This window comes from Cyprinus carpio, chromosome A7, assembly GCF_018340385.1.
Source record: "Cyprinus carpio isolate SPL01 chromosome A7, ASM1834038v1, whole genome shotgun sequence".
Taxonomy (NCBI): Eukaryota; Metazoa; Chordata; class Actinopteri; order Cypriniformes; family Cyprinidae; genus Cyprinus; species Cyprinus carpio.
Genome location: NC_056578.1, coordinates 10450691 through 10472417, shown reverse-complemented (window position 1 = coordinate 10472417; position 21727 = coordinate 10450691). Strand labels below are relative to the sequence as shown.

At 36.4% G+C, this 21727-nt stretch overlaps 1 protein-coding gene across 2 annotated transcripts; it reads right to left on the bottom strand.

The window, feature by feature from the left end:
• Positions 1–7689: 7689 nt before the first annotated feature.
• Positions 7690–20983, bottom strand: LOC109092549 (sodium- and chloride-dependent glycine transporter 2). 2 transcript variants are annotated; one of them, XM_042759565.1, is made up of 16 exons: positions 20846–20983; positions 19592–20044; positions 18241–18385; positions 17736–17867; positions 17421–17594; positions 16410–16557; positions 16184–16316; positions 15576–15710; positions 15354–15457; positions 14548–14672; positions 14228–14340; positions 13979–14110; positions 13591–13690; positions 12884–12984; positions 12579–12746; positions 7690–11511 (listed from the first exon to the last, which is right to left on the bottom strand). In XM_042759565.1, exons 1-16 carry the CDS (start codon positions 20846–20848, stop codon positions 11353–11355), a joined length of 2325 nt encoding a protein of 774 aa, XP_042615499.1. In that variant the 5' UTR covers positions 20849–20983; the 3' UTR covers positions 7690–11352. The 2 variants fall into 2 exon arrangements, with proteins under 2 accessions (XP_042615499.1, XP_042615500.1); XM_042759566.1 differs by lacking the exon at positions 20846–20983 and adding an exon at positions 20147–20280.
• Between the last annotated feature and the right edge of the window lie 744 nt (positions 20984–21727).

Below are 21727 nucleotides of genomic sequence, written 5' to 3'. Positions count from 1 at the left end.
AAGTTTAGGTATTGGGTAGGATTAGGGATGTAGAATAAGGCATTAATATGTGCTTAATTAGTACTAATAAATGGCTAATATTCTAGTAATATGCAAACTAATAAGCAACTAGTTAAGAGACCCTAAAATAAAGTGTTACCAAGTTTCCATACATCGTCTTATTGCCGTGAAACCCAAGCATCAAAGTAAGGTGCAGACAGCTGTGATATGGAAAACCTCCACAAACAGTTTTTTGCAGTGGTTCAAAATATCCTACATGTAAATAGGATATGGTACTTTAACATGCTAACACATAATTTACTTAAATTAAAAGAAAAGACAAGTTAAAAGAAGTTGTAAGTTCATTCCATATTTCTCAATGCAACGTTCTTGTTAAAGCCCATGTGTAATATCACATGTTAATCTCATTTGCTTTCAACTAATGTTGTTTTTAAAACCAAAACCACATTACCTACAGCAGGGATGTCCAATCCTGCTTCTGGAGGGCCAGTATCCTACATACATTAGCTCCGACCAGCTTTAACACACTTGCCTGGAAGTTTGTAGTTGCTGGATCCAAAAGCTGAAAATTGTTGCCTTCGGAGATTGCATTCCAAGGTAGGAAGGCATCAATGCATGCCTGAATCCAATGTTAGCTTCACTTCCTGTCTCCTGAGATGCCTTCATTTGATTTTTGAAGGCAGCATAGATGTATCCTTTGCTGCCTTTGATATCACACAATCCTGTGAGTTTCATTCTGTGACAGTTGAGCTAAAAATAATAATAATAATAATAATAATAAATATTGCTCTGGTTGTAACTTGTGACACAGTTGTGGTTTGTGGTCATTTGTGTTTAACAAGTCAGCAACAACAGCTTTCGAACACAGCCGGTGAGTCTGAAGACCTTGGCTGTGCCTGAAATTGCTATTATACCCTTAAATAGGGCACTATTTGAGGGGACAGCCATTTGTAGTGGTGTCCAAAACCAGAGTGAACTTTATTTACACTAAAGACTGAAGTAATGACTGTTGGAAATTCAGCTTTGCATCAGGAGTACATTTTATATGTATATATACATATATATATACACACACACACACACACATATAAAGAGTTGTATTTTTTTTATCAAAGAAATGCAGCCTTGGTGAGCATAAGAGATTACTTTCAAAAACATTTTAGAAATCTTACTGGCCGCAAAGTAAGTAAAGTAAAATAAAAATTTAATATTTTACAATTATATTATATTATATAATTTGATATGTATTTGGCCGTTTACGCATAATAACGTGCAAAACATAATTCAATTCTGTAGTCGCATTGAGTGCATAGAGTTCTCTTTCATTTTTTGTACGTTCGAATGTTTAAATTGGAAAGACTTAAAAGCATGTGCAAATTATACATTCCGTCATCTGTTATCGTGTTATAAGCGTAGAACCTGCAGGAATGTGTAGAATTACTTGCAATACCCACAATCCTGTGCCGAGATAGTCTCCTCTGAAGTGAGCATCCCTATGCCCTACTCCCTTAGAAGGGCAGAGGCCCTGGAGTGTGTTCTTAGAAGGGTGCAGGGCATTACGGTCTAGTATAAGCATTTGGAACTCCATTGGCGAAGGAAATGACTGACCAAATGTTACCTTGACAATGCTGCATGTGCGTGCAGCATTCAGCACTCCATCAGCTGTTGCAAATCTTCTTTTTATTATTATCTTATTCAAATATTGTCTAATTGTGACTTACTTACAATTATACTTTTTCAAACTAAACTTGCTTGAACTTGCTTACACTACCATCTTAAATCATATTTTTATCACTGACAAAAAATATTTTGTATATTATATTAAAATAGACCAATTTAATTATCCTATTCTACTTGCGTTTGTATATGAAGTCGAAATCTAAAAAAAAAAATTAAAATGCAACGCGAGTTCTCCTAACCGACGATTACATGATCACAAACCGAAATCACTTCCATGAAGTGACCATTGCATGTTCCCTTCACAAATAGAAGGGCCCTGCGTGAAGGGATTCAGTTGTTCACTTTCATTTGGAAGGTCCCTAAAAATGGCGTCCCCTTCCCGAAGTGAAAAAAAAGCCGTTTGGAATTTCGCACTGTGTTTTTAAAGGACTACTCTGTTGCTTAGTTACAAGCATTCTGTCACCATTTAAACTGCCCTGTCAATCATCTCGTCACAGTTAACATCATCCACATTTTGTTTAATTTGATTACCTACTGTACAGGAAAGAAATGAAGAGGCATGCTGATCTGCCAGTCATGGGTCTTTCATGCCGAGAACTCTCCTCATGCATTTGCACAATGATGTGCAGTGTGTTGTGGGGAATATTAAGCCTCGGTTATACTTCGGATTGGACGCATACACGGACAGCTGCAGACAGCACAGACACGGACTACTTGTATTTATACTACTGAAAGTGTATTGGTGGTCCGCTTGGCGGACATGTTCCACACATGTGCAGTTGGTTCTTTTGTAGCCTAGTTCACAAAAAAAGCTGGTTTTATACTTTCCAAGTGCGTGAGTGTGCATGCGTCTGCTAGGGTCCGCGTGATATAAAAATCGTCATCGGAGGTTGTACGCAGAGGCTCAGATTAAAAATGTTTGTATATTGTAATGTTCCCAGTTATATGTTTTCGTTAACCTGACCTATCAGGCTAAAGTTAGCATTTTACGAGATCTCCTACTGCACCTTTAAGTTACTGTTAAAAGCTACTTTTTCTTACATGGGCTCAAAATATTAAGACACAAAGATTGACATTTGCTGGCTGGACAAATAAACATTGCATTCTATCAGTTACACTTAATCTCTGTACTTAACTGAGATATTAGAGCTAATAAATTTAGTAATAGAAGAGCTTATATTAAATTAAATTAATTAATTGCAGTTTATGATTATGAGTTAATATTTGATGTAACATGCTACGTTATTAGTGTTTTTTTTTCTCTCTGAACATAATGGTGTTCATAATCTTTCCATCTACATTGATGAACCGTACCTCAACTTTCACATCCTGTGCTGCATCACAACCACAAACACTCTATTTTCTAAAATGCTTTTTCGCACCTCCCTTCATTTAAGGTGACAACACTGGATTGCAGAGTGATGACAGTTACCATTGCTTTTCTTTTTTATGCAGTTGTTAAAATGTTTAAATTTCTTGGTAAGACCCTGCACAGAAACAGTTTGAGACTCAAACGGTCACGTAGTGGTAATGAATAAAACAGTTAAAAATCTAAATCATCTGAACCAAACCACTGAATCATTGATACGAGTCATATGTGAGTGTACAGCATTTACACATGAGAGTACTCATTTCTTTAGGCATAAAATGTTTTGAATGAAATGTCAAAGTATCATAGTGTGACTCAAAATTAATTATCCTCATTAGAAAAGACAACAGCAAATGTTTTCCAATAAATGTTTCTACTGCAAAATCCCACAATACTTTTACCTTTGATGGGCTGAAAGGAGTCCTATACTTTTTCGCAGAGTCTTTTATTTCCCAACATTACTTATTTTCATCACCCCTCAAACAATATTGTAATAAACTTTCCTAAACCTCAGTTTGAAGAAAGACACAACAAAAATGTGGGATACAATCCATTGAGCTTTTGATACCAATATGATAAAGTGTCATAGTGGGTACAAAAAAAGCAGTCTTCACACATAAACAACCGTTTTCACCCCCTAACCGTAATATGTACAAATAAGTTCATCTAAAACAGTCCATGAATTGCGCTCTACAAAAACCTGTTTCCAGCGTAGTTTGGCCATCGCCAATAATTCAATAATAATCTCCCAAGCGTTCCAACAATGGCAACTTTCACTATGAATCAGTCAATGAATAATCCACAGACAGTAGGTGTATAATCCAGTGGCATTTCCTACATGCATTAAGCGGTTGAACTTATTGCAAACAATAAAATTTAAACATAAGGCTCAGGGAATCAGCAGAAAAGAGACACATTTTTCCATCACTGGCCTAATAAAGGATAAAAACAGTGAGCTAACTCAAACATCCTGGGGTGTTTCTCAATTCTTTTCTGTGCATCCTCGTTTTCTTTTCCGTGAGGACGGAGAAATTGAATCAAGTGGAATGATATCTCGGTCCCTTTAGCGTAACTTCAAAACGTCATCAGCTGTGCTAAAGGGATCTGCCCTTATGTTGTTAAAGTCTATTAAGACATTCATAATAAATATTAATAAAGCAAGATGCCCTGTTTGAAATATATGACATGTATGGTTTATTTGAACTGCAAAGGTAAAATATAAATTTCAATTACTACCACAGATGTGAAGGGGGAGGAGAATTTATACGTGCATCAGGTTTAGTTGCTCAAACACTTCCGCAAAGGATACACCTGTGTATCCTCACTCATAGCTCCTCATAAAGCCTCCCTACTCCATGGTCCTTGCCTCCTTGCAGTGCAGTTCGAGAATTTAGATGTCCTTCAAGATGGCTGAGCTTGATAGTTTTCTGGGTCATCAGATGGAGGACAGAGGAATGAGGAAACGAGGAAGCACCCCTGTTTTTGTATTACCACCCCCCTTAACACCCCCCTTAGTAAACCCTCTATTGACAAATGTGTATATCCTAATTCTTTGACTTTTTCTAACAATATGGTTCTTTCTGTGCTGTATGCTTCACACTCTAGCAAAACATGTTCTACAGACTCTCTTTTGTCACAATTTATGCATAGTCCTGTTGCATGTTTCCCTAAGCGACTGAGATTATGATTGAGACCTGTATGTCCAATTCTTAGTCTTGTGATCACCGTTTCTCCCCTTCGCTTCCAACCAGCCTGCCTCCTTGTTGTCACTTGCTTCTGTACTTTATATAAAAAACGACCTTTGGTCTCCTTTTCCCATTGTCCTTGCCATAACTTATTGTCTTTTTTAATGACACTTTCCATTTCTGTTTTACTCACTGGAACTATCCATTGCAGGTCTGACTTAAGAGTCTTTTTAGCCATACGATCAACTGTTTCATTACCCTCTATTTAAACATGAGATGGGACCCACATAAAACTATGAAAGATTTCATAAATCAAGTCAGGCCTACAGACAGATTTGCAATTTGCAATACTTATTAACGATGCCATTGAGTCCGAACAGATGATATATTGGTTACGCCCAACCTCCTCTATCCACGTGAGTGCTAGTAAAATAGCTAAAAGTTCCACAGTGTAAACTGCTAAATGATCTAATGTTCTTTTTAATATTGATTTCTGAAAATGTGGTATATATACTGCTGCTCCCGTCTTTCCTGTATTTGGAACTTTTGAGCCATCTGTAGATATTTGAATATTATTATAATACTTGAGACCTAAATATTGTTTTACCAGATTGTTCATCCCACCATATTCCTTGCATTGTTTTGATATCTTTGCGATTTCAAGATCCACAACTGGTAATGGAAATATTCAAGGAGGAATAGCAGGTAACGCCACTGTACAGCTGTAAGTTAATTTAACTTGTCCCAGTTTCTCGGCTTGTGCTATTTCCCACCCATCCAAAACTGTTAAATTGCTTCCTTCCATGTTTCCAACATGAGTTTAACACAGGTTTGGTTTGATGACCCTGCTTATGCCCCTGCACCTTTACCCAATAAACCATGGCAAGCTGAAGACGTCTCAGAGTGAAAAGGCATCTCACCAACCTCCACCTGGAGAGCTGGAATTGAAGAAGTCTTAAATGCACCACTACATATGCGGAGGGCTTGTGTTTGGACCAGGTCAAGCTTTGCAAGTGAGATTTTGCAGCTGAACTAAATGCAATGCATGCATAATCCAATGTTGATCTAATTAAGGCAATATAAATATGTTTAAGAGAGTTCATACTAGCACCCCAACCACTTCCTGCCAGGCATCTCATAACATTGACTGCCTTCTTGCATTTGGTAACATTTTTCTGTATATGATCTCCAAATGTCAGCCTATGGTCCATCCACACACCTAAAAACTTATATTTTCAACCTGCTTAACTGATTGCCCATAAAGAGTAACTTGTATTGCAGGATTAATATGCTTCTTAGAGAAACAAATAACCTGTGTCTTGTCTGCGGAAAACCGAAAACCACACCTGTTTCACCATTTCTCAACAGTGCTGACTGCTGCCTGTAGCTTCTTTCCAACAAATGCTGCATTATGACCCCTTACCCATATTGCCCCATCATCTGCATATAAAAACCTCCCAAGGCTAGCATCAACCTCTGAAAAAAACTCATTAATCATGGTATTAAATAAAATAGGACTGCATACACTTCCTTGTGGTACCCCATTTTCTATAGAGTAAACATTGGAGTAAGATACCCCAATTCTTACCTCTATATCCCTCACAAAAATAAAAATCAAAATCAACATTCTTCCACCACCACCAATTCACACTAATTCAAAAACAATAACAACACCCTCATAACAATATAACATATCATAGGCCTTCTCCACATCAAAGAAGACAGCAGCTACCAGTTCCTTTTTAACCTTGAGCCTTCCTAATTTCATCCTCCAAACATATCACCGGATCCATAGTTGATATAAGTTAACCTGACAGTGACCATACGTTCCATTATTTTAAAAAAATTATATGTTAGTGCGATAGGTCTATAGCTAGTTGTTTCACCTTTATCTTTCCCTGGTTTCCCAATTGGGATAACAACAGAGTGTTTCCATGCTGACGGCAATACCCCTAACTCCCACACCTTATTATATAGCTGCAGGATCAACGACTGCGCTTGATGATTTAAGTTTTCAACCATTTTGTAACATATTTTATCCTTACCAGGGGACATTGCTCTGGCTCCTACCAACGCTCTTTTCAGCTCAAATAAAGAAAAGGGAACATTAAGTGTTCCATTAAAATCATCCTTTTCCATTAGTATGTTAGAGTGTTCTCTCATTACTTCATCTCTACTTTTCCTTGCATCAGGTGTCAGATTTGTAGAGCTATGAATTTTACAAATGTTTTTGCCAGAGCCTCCACCCCCCTTAACTTCACTTGCTCTCTGCTTATATTGAAGTCCTCACCCTCACACTCGAGGACGTTGCCCCTAGTGTTGAGGAGAAGAACTACAGTAACAGTAAATTCAACATAGAACTGTAACAATATGATATAAAACTGTAGAGCTCTGTCACCACCAAATGGTTAATATGTCCAGTAGCTGGCATCATTGATTATGTTCTGGATCAAGTTTAATAGTTAGAATTAATATATATATATCTATATTATATATATATATATATATATATATATATATATTATATATATATATATATATAATATATATATATAGGCCTATACACTGAACTAACCTAACTGGAATATGTTGATATTTTTTCAGTACACTGAAAAAAATAATTACAAAGAAACAGCAAGTAACATAATTAATTAAATGTGAAATCTTGAAGTAGAATGACGGAAATAGTATTTTCTTTGTAAAACATACTCCAGCAATCTTTGTTTTGTTTTAACTTTGAAAGTCTTTTTTTTTCAGTGTACTCAAAGATACTTCTGTTCACATTTCTTCTTGATATGGAACTTCTGACACTCTTATTCTTTTTATCTTTCTTTAAAATTGCAACAATTTTGTCTGTCTCACATCACCCAGTGTAAAGCATGTGTAAATTTGTACTGTATGTGTGCACATAAACAAATTAATACTCAAAACACCTCAGGCATATAAGAACACAACTGGAGTTGAAAACATTAACATTTATTTATTGATTAAGTGGTTATACATTTTATGATAAATATGGTCTTTTATTGTATTATTGGCAAAGATACTATGATTCAAATTGCATTTCTATACATAAATACAAAATCTGAGGTAGGGCCTCAAGGATTAATGACATTTAAAATAAATTATGCCTTTACATAGGTTTATTTTCCTCTTTTTATACATTTTGCTTTTTTTCCCGGCACAGGATTTAAAATCTAGATATTTTTCATATTTATACTCTACAATTCAACTCAAATGATGCCATGATCCATTGGAGGTACATATCTGTATCCATAGGCAGATTTCCCTCATGTAAAACACACAGAAATATATGACATTACCCAAGTAATAAGAAATTTTACCTATGCTCCGATAGGTCCACAGTAAAGTGCCAAATGACACGACATACATTACAATATAGACTGACCACATAATGACTGATAGAAGCTACTCTGTATCATTATTCTGAAATACACATAATAGTTTACTACCAAAGGACATCTATAAGGCCAAAGGTTACCTGAAGATGTCATATAACATATTGACACACATCAATAATGACCACTTAATGAAGGATGAGTGGCAGTATCTCAGTCTCCTAAATACACAGAATAATATATTTAATTTCTTCATATAGGCTATTTGTGTATATATATGTGTCTTTTCTTTTAGAATATATGTTCTTTTTTAAGCTTTTTTTTTTAGAACCCTTTGAGAAGTTCTCCTTCTTTGGTTGCCTACTGCCCAGTGCTGCCCTGTAGGTAGGGAGAGGTGGTAAACTCAGCTGCAGCTGCTAAGTGAGGGACACATTCTGGAAAAAGGAGCGTGAAAGGGAAGCATACATGGACAAATAATCCACAGCAACACAAACAGCACATGCAAGACTGTTACCTATTTTTTTTTTTTTTTCCCACAGAATTTTTGTTAAGTGAAGGGCTTGTAACAATGGCCCTCGGACAGATGTACAGCAACACAAGAACTAACAGAATCTCCATCCAGAACCTCAAATATTACAACGATCGCAGCAGCCGTCTACTATTCGTGTGCTTTGTATACTATTTGTTGTGCTACGTAACCCAGAGCTTCTATTTGAGTACAAATCAGCTCTTGTGTATACAGATGAAACGATGCAATTGCAATGTATAGGAACCAAGCCCTATGAAAACCTAAAACTGCCAGGCTGCATTTGACCATGTCTGGATGGTTGGATAAGTATAAATCTAAACATTAAGTGCTGCATGTTATTCCACACATTCACACACATACACACATATACTACATAGATTAAACATGTATCAGAAAAAAACATCTCTTTTGTGACACTAATATACTAAGAAATAACTTTTTTCTTTTTCTGTTTTATAAATGCTTTATATTCAAGGTGATTAGTGTAATATCTGCATATTACATGGCTTTTGAAACACATTACTCCCAGGCAAAGTCTCAGTGTTATTACTTGCATTGCGTGGGTAGTGTGGCTCTTTTCACATAATAAATCATTTTCATAGTACTAATCATTTAAGTATTCATGTTGAACTAACAAAAAAAGTAGTTTTATTATTATTATTATTATTATTATTATTATTATGGCTTTTTTTCATTGTGGTGGTGAACAACCAATTATTTTTTATGTAATGTTTAATCAAAGTGCTTTTTGTAGTGCTTTGACTGATCAGCACAATTAACCAGAAATAATAATAATAATAATAACTGCCTAAAGCAATACTCCGAAAGCATTTCATCTGTAACCATATTTACAGTCCAGTAGCTAGAAATGGAACACTAATTATACGATATATAAGGATTCAAATTGTCATTATGGCATAATATTCTGAAAGTGTGCATTTTAACAAATCTTATAGAGAATTGGTTAAATGTAGGGCTGCACGATAATGGTTTCTTTGCTCAAAATATAAACATTTTCATTTCACCAGAAAATTACACTTTCACATAAACACATATCAAGAGAAAGTCAACTCACACTTTCGGCTGCTTGAAGGAAACCAGACTGGTTGTATTGCACGTTTATTTGAGCAGATTATCTCAGTAGAGATCTCTAAACTCCAACCTAAATGTTCAGTGTTTTCAGCTCATCTGTACTTTTTTCCGTAATGTAGAGAGCGCATGTACACATGGTTGGAAAGATTAAGTAAACTATGTACTGATTTATGAAAAAATACTCTGACTGGAGCATTTAAACTAATGCAAGATAATGCAAATGCTAAATTAAATTGAAAGGTTTTCAGGATAATAACCAGCGGGGGAAATATCACAGGCGATAAAGCTTAAATCGAGAGAAGCAGAAATCGCAACCTCAATTAAAATATGATTTTTCGTGCAGCCCTAGTTATATGCGAATCACATCAAGTTTCCACAAGCATCGAACATCTAATAAGGTTGATGGAATGGAGTAATACCTGAGACCCTGTTTCATGAAGATGAACAGACAAACAGGTGCAAAACATTAAAAAAAAGGAGTGTGGTCCCCAAGCACAGGATTTCAAATGGAAAAACATTTGTTTTGTTTTTGTTGTTGTTGTTGTTGTTGTTTTTAATCTACATATCCTCTGCAAGCAGTTGGTGAAAATAAGTTTCTAAAATATGCACTTTTTATGAGACTTCTGATTTGCCACACATACCACACTCCTTGTTTTTCCTCTACTTTTCTTTTGTGTACTCCACTATAACTGCGTACTGCATAAGAATAGGAGGATTCACAAAGTCTATAAACAGATCACGACACAAACTCGAAAGCATACTCTAAATATTAGTATACATATATAACTGCTAGTTGGCCGTTGAGTACTACTCTAAACAACACTGAAAGGTATTATCACAGTTTTGCATGGCTAAGTTTTCTTTGAAGACTTGGATCTATACTACTGGATGGATCTATACTACTGGGAGCCTACACTATGAGTTTGGCTTCTATTACAATGTAGAGATATTTCTGACAGGTTAGTAAAAGAGTAGGAGAGCTTATAATTCACAGAGACTGAAATGTGCTCACTTCCCTCCATAATGTAGTACGATTGGTTTAATTAGCACAATACTAAGCAGTATTTTATAAATAGAGGAAGTTTGAGGCACAACATACGGCTATGAGTGGACACAAGTGGAGAGCGATAGTACGATACCAGAAAAACGTTTTAGTTCACTGTGCACTACTCAGCAGTTTATCTCATTATGTCTGCTACATTTAAGAGATGACAAGCAAATAGACAAGAAATATAAATGTTATTCTTCTAATTTCTTTTCTTTTTAACATCAGCATTCAATTCAGAATGAAAACATGATTAAAAACAACCACTGCATGATGAACAATCAGTCAAATATTGCCTCAACAGTTGCAACTGCATCACTATATTGCCTCTGAGAAAAAGGTTCAGGGATCGGTGTATCAGAATGTGAACGAAAGTCCTCCACTCTCAGACTGACTATGAATAATTATTCAGAAAACAACAAAATCATAGGGAGTTGTCTGTGCTTTCCACCTGAAAGACCCCTCTAAAAGTGCCAGAAGAGGGGGAATATGGCTGAAAGAGAACATTATGGAAAAAAGGGGAGGCTGAAAGGAGAAAGAGTTTGACGTGAGTGCTGGTCTCACCCTCAGAGGCCTCTGGGAATTGAGGAGGATTATTGATATTGGGCTGATAGCTGGAAATCTTTGGGGGGAAGTTTGAGGCCAAGAGAGTTGGTGCCCAGAGGGTCAATCATGTTCTTGTAACGTTCCCCACGGTGTTTCATCAGGAATGGACCCCAGTCAGGCTGAGGAGAGCACACCAACTTCAAACGCTGTAGAGAACGAGAAGCCGTTTAAACTGCATGTTGGGTGCTTCGTTTGCATCCTAGATATTGATTAATTAATTATGTTCGTTTGATCTTTTACAAAAAAGGAATTTCGTAGAATTACTGAAAAAGTATCACTTTGATTCATTATTTTGTTGTTAACATTGTTCATGCGCATAAAACATGTTTTATATCCATGGGGATTTTGATAATTGTTTTATAATTATGCATGCAAAAATTGAGTGCTTATTTATTATAGTAAAACTAGAACTAAAACCATAAAAAGAACATTTTCAGTACTTGAAATTAACATTTACTGAAATGAATTTTTAAATCCTTACACTTATTTTATTTCAGCAACATTTTTCTTCAGTTAAGTTCAGTATACTTTAAAAAAAAAGAAAGAAAAAACTCAACCTAAAACTTGTCAGGGAACTGGAGAGAGATGAAGCACAGGGGGCGACACAGGTGGAGTGACTAAAATGATAATAAGATAACAAGAAGGGCGGGGTCAGACAATAGACAGGAGAGCACATGGCTTGTTGTTTGTTGTTGGAGCCATGTGCTCTTCTGTCTATTGTCTGACCCTTCCCTTCTTGTTATCTCATTATCGTTTTAGTGACATCTGGTGGTCAACTAGGGCACACCAGCAGAACAGTGACAAAACTTAAATAAAAATGAATAAACTATATAGACATATTTACAAAAAAAAAAAAAAAAAAAACCTTTGGACAAAAACACACTACAATTATTAAAATGTAACTAAAATTAAAATTAAACCATAAAATTAGAAAAAATTAAAACTAATTCAAAATATTAGTAAAAACTACACTACTATCTTAGTGATATTAAAATAACACTGGCTTTCATGCCACATGACTAACTACAATGACCTTTTGATGCCATAAGGTGATTAAAATGCTGAAAAACTTTGGGGGAAAAAAGAGGAAAGGACCTGGAATGAACACTTTTCCTAAAATTTTAATACACTACCCATTTACTTTTTAAATAGCAGCACTGAGCAATTTTAAATAACACTCGAATAGAAAACAACCTAAACATCTCTTAATTACCTCAATTAATGAACCAGGGGCAAGGTGCATCTTAATAACAAACATGATGGGAATCCATATGACAGAACAGATGACCATAAGCCAGCCGAGAACCATAGACCAGGTCGGATAAGTGTAATCCTCATATGTCATCACCTTCCACTGGTACAGACTGAGTGCCAAAATAAACTAGAGAGAAAGAGAGAGGGAAAGAGAGGGTCAGTGGCAGTACTAACCAACATGGATGATGGTGTGCATGCAATAGCATTGAATGTGAGTCACAGCTATCTGCAGGAATGGTCATAAAAGGAATAAGGTAGGCATACTGTGAGAATGGTTGGTGTGACAAAGGCCCAGCAGATTCTCCAAAACTTGTTTGGCTGAAAACCAATCATCATCTCAATGTCCTCACAGAACCTCTGTAGACCTGCTCCACAAATACAGGAAGGAAGCAAAGAAAGAAACAAAGTCAGTGGGCATTTTAGTACTTCTGTTTTCATCTCTCTTGCAAACCATTTTAACTCACATTTACAGGGAAAATACTTTTTTTTTTATGTAAAAACTGAAAGAGTTTCCAAAGCTTAGTGATGGTGACGCTTCATTTGGTTAGTTCATTTTGTTCAAGATCATTATGATGAACAAAACATATAAGAATCATAAGCTTTTTGGGTCACAAAGCTTATTTTCTACAATAATCCAAAAGAATCCGATACATCATTACTGCAACTGTATAGTTGTTCATTTAAATTAATTAAACAACTAAATATTCATTACTATTTATTAACTATAAATCTTATAAATTAATGTTGCTAAACTAATCAAAACCTACAGTATACTAACTAATAACTTTAAAAAAGGATTAACAGGCTTAGCCTGCCTTTCAGCTTGAACCTATTCATTGCTGCCTGCTTGTTTGTTTAATTATTTGTCATTTTCTTTTTCATTACTTAAAAATCTGATTCCTGCTGTGCACTAAAAGAAATTCCTGGAGCCCTAAATCTAAAAACAAATGATCATGATTTCATAAACTCACCATAAATGTATGAGATTCCAATCAGTTCAAATATGGCAATGATGACCAGAGAGTAAGAGGCTGCAAATGTGTCCACCAGCTGAAGCATGTACATTCCACTCTGTGTGTGAAAACACACATATGCACACTTTAATATAAAAATAAATTAAACCTAATCTAAAAATCAATCACTTTAATGTATGCCTTGTGAAAAAAAACAACTAACAATCATTCTAGACCTTTCCAATTATCTGCTTTCGGAATTCCATTGTGGTCTATTTATTTTCCCGTTAGTTGGTTTTTGTTTTGTTCTTGTTTGGTTTTTTTTTTTTTACCAGAGAGCTGCTTTAATTAAAGTATCCTATAAAGGTAAAGATTTAGAAGTTAGGAATAAGAGTAAACTTCCTACCTCAGTGATCATGGGGAAACCCAGCACAAAAAAGGACAAACAGCAAACCAAAGTGAACAGAGGCTTGTGTTTGCGCAGGTACTTGGGGAACTCGTCAGAAACCGATGTCACTATAGTTTCTATGGTGGCAAACTAGAGAGGAATGAAAGTGCGAACAAGAGTGATTCAGGTATTTATTGTATTTTATTCTGTAATCACATTACAACCAAAGAAAAAACTGTAAATCATGCAATTTATGATTTCCATTACCATGGTATCCAGACCAAGTGTAAGCAGCATGAGGAAGAAGATGATGGCCCAGAATGGTGACAAGGGCAACCTAGTCAGAGCCTCTGGGTAGACCACAAATGCAATCCCTGGACCTACACAAAAAGAGCATATTAACAGACCCAGACTGATAAAATGCCTTTTAGCTCTGATGATAGAAAAACCAATTAAAATGTGATGAGTTTTGTGTATCTTCACTAAAAAAAAAAAAAATAAATAAAAAAAAAAAAAACACAATCAGACATCTGAACATATTTAAGCATAGTTAACCAGCCAGAAACACATCCATTCGTACAACATACCTTCATCTGCCACACTCTCAATCGGGACTTTGAGCTCATGAGCCATGAAGCCAATAACTGAAAAAATGACAAAACCAGCAAAAATACTTGTGGCACTGTTAGTACACGTCACAATGAGAGTATCCCTGTAAAACAACAGAGACAGAGCACATCATGTAATCCCACATCATAAATAATTTTCATAAGACACAGGTGTTATTTTGTGCAGAGGTGTCTATTGGATGTGCACAATGCCTAGCACAGTTAATTTTGCAGTTTTAGTTTGGAAATGAATATGAATAATATTTATCCTCTTGATTACAGAGACTCATTTGTTTACATTTGCTAATTCAAATATTATACTGCATTTATTTGATAAAAAATACAATAAAAAAATTGTAATATTGTGAAATATTATTGCTATTAAAAAAAAATCTATTTTAAAAGTTTTTAACGTGTAATTTATTCCTGATGGCAAAGCTGAATTCTTAGCAGCCATTCCTCCAGACTTCAGTGTCACACGATCCTTCAAAAGTCATTCTAATATGCTTATTTGCTGCTCAAGAAACATTTATTAATCACAGTTTTTAAAACAGTTGCACATTTGATACATTTGCACATTTTACATTTCTTTGATGAATAGAATGTTTTAAATAATGGCATTTACTTGAAATAAAAATCCTTTGTAACCTTATAAATGTCTTTGCTTTCACATTTGATCAATCTAATGCATCCTTGATGAATAAAAATTGCTTTCAAATAAAAAAGAATTGTACTGCCCCTAACATTTGAACAGTAGTGCATTCTAAAGTGACAGCACTGGTTACCTGTAACAGTTGTTATGGAACTTATTGTAGGACGACAGAGTTATAAGACCACCCCATGCTGCAGACAGAGAGAAGAATATCTGTGTAGCAGCATCCTTCCACACCTAGAGTTAAAGTGAAAGAGAGAAAGAAACAAAGATAGACAGAGAATTCTGGAGGACAATATATTAAATATTGTATTGTCAAATATAATAAATAAAAATACACCATTCCCTTTATTACCTTGGCATCATTGAGTTTTTCCCATTTGGGTGTTATGAAGTAAAGGATCCCAGAACCGGCTCCGGGTAGAGTGACCCCTCGGATCAACAGGATGACCAACACCACATAGGGGAATGTAGCAGTGAAATACACCACCTAAAAAAAGACACATATACAATATACAATGAAAAACAGTTATCACTCAAAGAGAATACTAGTCTTTAGCAATTTATCCATGAAATAAAAACTTAATTATTTGCCAATCTTTTGCTTATCTTACAGCCTTAGAAAGCATTATTAACCCATCTAATATTTATAGTGCCAAATCAATAAACACATATTTACTTTGTGATATCAGTACTATTTCCACTTATTTGCAGATTACTTACAGTTTGGGTACTGTCTACACTAAGAAAGGTCCATAAAAATAGGGCCCAATGTACTATGTTATTGTCTGGGAATTATGTACTATAATTATTATAAAGTAATAATGTACCAATGTACTAGGAATTTTCTGGAAGTCAGCATTGCACTGGCCCAGACAGAGGCCTGCTGTACATTTCTCTTTTAGCAGTTACTGTACAGACGGGAGAAAGTAAGGAGAGAAAATGGTCAACCTGTTTTCTTACCTTCCCTGAGGACTTGATCCCTTTAGCCAAAGAGGCATAAACAATAAGCCAGGCCAGAAAAAGACAAGCAGCCAGGGCCCAGCGGATGTCACCTGGGTATTCAATACCCTTCGAAATATGCAACACATTATACCTGTCAAGAAATCAGAGTGATTAGCATTAATTTAATCTGCAAAATTACACATGCACCACCTCTAAATACATATCACTGGAAAAGCACACTTACTTGAAATATTCCTCACTAGGGCTGACATAGGTTTTATTGTCCGCTGTGACATTTAAGAATTTACTTAAATTCCCGACAGCATTTGCAGATAAACAGAATGTAGTGTTCTTGATTGATGTGATGTTTCTGTCCCTTAGTATACAGGAGTCTGGCCAGAAGAAACAATGAAAGAACTTGGAATGAACGTGAAAAAAGGCCCTGTTTTCCATCGTCATACACTGCCTAGTTGTAAAACATTCTTTAAACAAATTACGTGCACGAAATCAATCAAACGTCGTTCAAATAGGCCTACACAAATTTAAACACAAATCAACTGCAATAATGCACACAATTTTGATTCAGTCGGTAGTAGTGGCGCTACTCAAACCGGCCACGAGGTGGCAGCGCATCTCACTGCGGCACTGCACCAACTCTTACAGTAAATTTGTCAAGCAAGCAGATTTTCTGCTGAATTCACCAAAAGCACGACATTGAGAAAAGCGTTTTAAAACGAATTAAAACGTAAAAATGTCAGAAGATTAATTCAAATGCATCATAAAACATCAGAAATTTTATTCAAATTAGATTTCAAGCAAAACTCATTCTGATAAGTAGCAAACAGCATTTATTTCACTAATGGCACGTTTCAGTGTGACACAATAATCCTAAATAAAATAAAAACACAAAAACTATTCATACTGCACGATGGTACTACAATAAAAATAAAAAATAACTTGATTTTACAGTTTCTGTAGCTTACAAAAAAAAATAAAAATCTGTCAAGTCATCAAATAAGAACTTTTGGCATAATGAGAAGAAACAGTTGCGTTTGGGTATAAAGAGAGCAGGATGACACTGAATAACCTAAATTGAGCGGTAGGCTACTTAATTCCTGAAATACAGGTTGCGCATTGCGCATTTTAGTTAGAAAAAAGAAGGGGTGTTGGGGGGTGGACTCAGAGAGAGAGAGAGAGAGAGAGAGAGAGAGAGAGAGAGAGAGAGAGAGAGAGAGAGAGAGACGCTTATTCTTACCCAAAAGCAGCATGTCTTTGTCTTTGCATTCGACGGTGTTCCATTCATTTTTACAGGTGGCCCATGGCAGTGTCCCCTTCAACGAAGCGAACAGGTAGTACAATGTCCAGCACATAATAATATTATAGTATATGGCTATCAAGACAGATATTATCAACATGGCAATCCCGCAACCTATAATAACAAAATGAAACCAGATAATAGAAATTACACTTAACGCAGGCGGAAAGTCGATTACCATTTCTTGAACACTAATGTAACACAAACATTGCTCATTATAACGGAAGATCAATTAATAAAGTAACGTCAGTTTACCTTGTAAAGCTGGGATTGCTTTCCATACTGACACCGGGCCTTGGCTGGCGAACTGACCCAAAGACACCTCCAACAAAAATATGGGTACTCCGGCGAGGCCTAACATGATTAGGTAAGGTATCAAAAATGCACCTACAAAAAAAAAAAAAAAAAAAAGAGAGAGAACAGCCACTGTTTAAAAACAAAAAGGCATGACTCATGAGTAATTAAATAATGATAAAATAACATATATAGCCTACACTATTGTTGTGTATAAATATTAGGCTTATACCTAATAATACTTTTTCGTTACCCGTATAATTCGTACATTAAAATAAATTCCGTGTAACAAATTTTTAATTTTATAGCAGAAAATAAAATTGCCTCTAACGAAAGCTTGTATGTGTGTATTATGAATTGACATTCCGGACTTTTAAACTACTCGTTTTCGATAAAAATCGATCTGTAGTAGAACAAAATTTGTTCCTAATATTTTCTAGTATGCTGTCCCTTAATTATTTCTCACCTCCACCATTCTGGAAAGCAAGATATGGGAATCTCCACACGTTTCCCAAACCCACGGCATATCCCACCATGGACAGGATAAAATCCAGTTTGTTGGACCAGTTCCCCCGGGCCTTATTCTCATCTCCTCCATCATCATCATCATCCTGAAAGAACAGTTCACTATAAGCATTTAGTATGATCGGATGCGGGCTGCATTCTCAGATATTCAATTTTTAACTGTTATGACAATCATCAGATTATGGATCATTAAAATTATCGAAAAAAATCGAAATGCTCCCCCAACAACCGTGTCCAGGGAATAAAGGGGTCGCCCTTGCCTCTGATGAAACACCCCAAAGGGAATTGTCCCATAAGCAGATTCTTATGTAACACATTATAACACATTATCCTGCAACACGACCAGCCATCAGAAACCAATCTCTGAGGACAATAAACCACACAAGTCACAGGCATGCATGCACAGCTCAGCAGCTTCATTTCAAATTAAGCAAATGTTGTAACTCTTGATCTGGGGGGTTTGTTTCAATGCAGTATCCTAATACACAGCCTACATAGATGTATTCAGGTTGATCCTCTTATTCGACCTGCTCGTGAAAACAGAGGTATAATTAGTATTGTGCTGTCAGAAATAATCACTATGACTGTTCAAATCTTTCCAGATTGGAAACAGATTTTTTTTCGCTGCACACTTTTGAGAGACTGAACAATGCCCTTCTGTCCAAAACACTTCTATTACTTATATAACAAATGGCAATAGCCGTTTTTGTTTTTTACTCCTGAAGTGCATATATAGCCGAAACAAAACCGTTATTTTAAACAGTAAAAACGGCTCAAATTATGGGGAAGTCCATACAGAAGGCTCGGGAGTTTCATATAAGAGCCTATATGTTTCAAACGTTAAAATCCTACAAAAAAAAACTACAAGTTAGTCACAGCGCATTTTTACCTGTCGCCAAATAGACGCCAGCGAATAGATTTCGGCTAGGAGGTAACCATAGCAACAGAACGCTGCTCCAAATAACCGTACTACTCGTCACTAAGTGTACATTTAAATATTACAATAAAATAATATATATATTTTTAAGGATAATCGTGCTTGTGGTGGCGCCAAATGACAGTTTCGGCCGAGAACCTCTAGAAACGCCAACCTTATTATCATCATCATTTTAAAAATTTTTTTTTTTTTTTTTTTTTTTTTTTTTTACAAGCAAGTGGGTTAAATAACTAAAAAAAAAAAAAGCAGAATCTTAAAGCAGAATCTTGTTTTTGCTCAAGACTCACCCCGTTTGAAAGCTTTACGCTTAGGGCTGATTGGCTGAACCGGAATGAAACGTCCCTTAAACACTTACCCCGGTCACCGTGCCAGGCAGAACAGATGTGTTGCCATCTGTACCCAGGATGATGGTGGTCTGGCTCATGGAGGTCCAGTCACCGCTGGTGTTGTTATGCTCCGCCGCGGTCCTTACAGCACTTTGGTTGTTAGACGTGAAGTCCGACGTGGCTTTACCGGTCGAACCATCCATTTTACCGACGGAATCCTTGCGAGCGGCAGAATTAACGGGAGAAAACGTGGGTCCAGGTGCGGCGTTTTTAAACGTCCCGTATGCTTTATTGGCTTCCATTTCGCACGGTTTATTTTCCGAAGGACAAAAAGTTTTCCGTTCGTTTACAGGAGGCGGTTGGGGCACCGGGTTCCCGTTCTGCGGTTTGTTTGTAGTTGTAGCTCCAACCGCTCCCCCAGACGGCTGGGGCGGAATACTGTTTGACGGTTGTCTCAACATTTCCCCGTGCTCAGAAAAATCCTGCAACGTTAAATACACATTAGTCAGGATCAGTATCATTAACGTAATAATTAAATGCTATTTCACGCCAACAGTGAGCCAACATTTTTTACATAAACCTACCCCTAGGCAAAAATGTTCACGCTATCACAGTAGCCTATAACTTCTGCAATGTATTTTATGCTAGACCGTTTCTGGACATGTCTGCTCCACTTCTTTGATTTTCAGCTCACGGACGGTAGCTGTTTGCTTCTTGCTTTTACCATTAGAGAAAGATTCTTTAATTTTACGCCTCATTTACCTCCTGTCATTCAACCCCGGCACATCCCCTGGTTTTATGGACAAGCTGCCGGGCTCGGCCAAGGCTTTTCCCCCCTGCGGCAGGCACCAGTCCCGGTGTAAGTGTGTAACGTTAGTGCAAACATGGAACATTGCACCAACAATTACATTGCACTGTAGGAGAGCACTGTCCTAAAACCCTTTTAAAAACATGTTAAAATACTCTGCTATCTGCATACCGAGAGAAAAGAAAAATAATACAAATAAATCGTCTGTCATTCTATTAATATCACGACTACTAAGGTTATACATTTGCATTATTTTTTTTTTTAAGTGGTAGTTTCTTATATACTGTATAGACTAATATTGCCATTGAAAAGGCGTAAAAACGACTGCCATAAAGTTTCAGCACCGTGGATAGCGACACTTCGTTCATTAGTAAATAATACTGTTTTGTTCCCTAAACTGTTCTAAATAATTTGTAGCTAAACTGTTCACAGCAAAAACACGCAAAGCGTAAAGTAATGCATGTGCTGTACTTACCATTTGTGCAGAGTCAACAAATGTGGGTTAATAGCAGAAAACAGCTGGAAAGACTGCAGGCAGACTGAGTTTGGCTGTGCAAAGTGCAAAGCTTTCTATATCTCCGTGGAAAAGATCGGGTTTGCGTCAGTACATGGCAAGGTACCCTTCGCATGACATTTTCTTGATAACAGGGCTTTGATAAATCATTGGCCTTCAATTCTGATTTTTAAAGGGGCAACAAGCGAAGACGTGAGCTCGCGACACACGAGGCAGCGCGAGACTACGTTTGGGGACGGACTGGCTCGTGACTGATTAATAAACTTGTCCCTCAGGACTAAGTAAAGATGTTCATCTGACGCACGCAGAACATTCTGCAGACGCAGACATCGTGGGGACTGCATACTTGACCAACTCCTATGCATACAGATAAATCTAATGTCTTTTCATCATACAATTTTATTAAAAATAGATAACGGGCCCATTTTATGTGTTTAATTATATCTTATCCCAGTTAGGTTATTTACACGCAATGCACAGATCTGCGTCAAGCCTGGATTTTTTTTTTTTTTTTTTTAATTTAGATAAGGTCATGGAAATATGATTTCTGAACGAAGTTGCTTATATTTTACATGAATGACTGTCTACAAACAAGCAGTTGGCTTTGGAATTTTATGAAACACCATTATAAAAACTTGTGCAGCATATTTTCTATAGTAGGCTATTTGAGTAATGGCATATCTCATGGTTCATAGTTCACACGTCAAACGAACGCACACGTATCCGTATGCGTCACCGGCACCCATATTGTTCAAGTGTGAAAAGTGGGCGAGGTTTGTGGAGGCACTCATTTGTTAAACTTTTACGCAAGACAAAGGAGGAGTAATTTTCTATTTTTAGCCA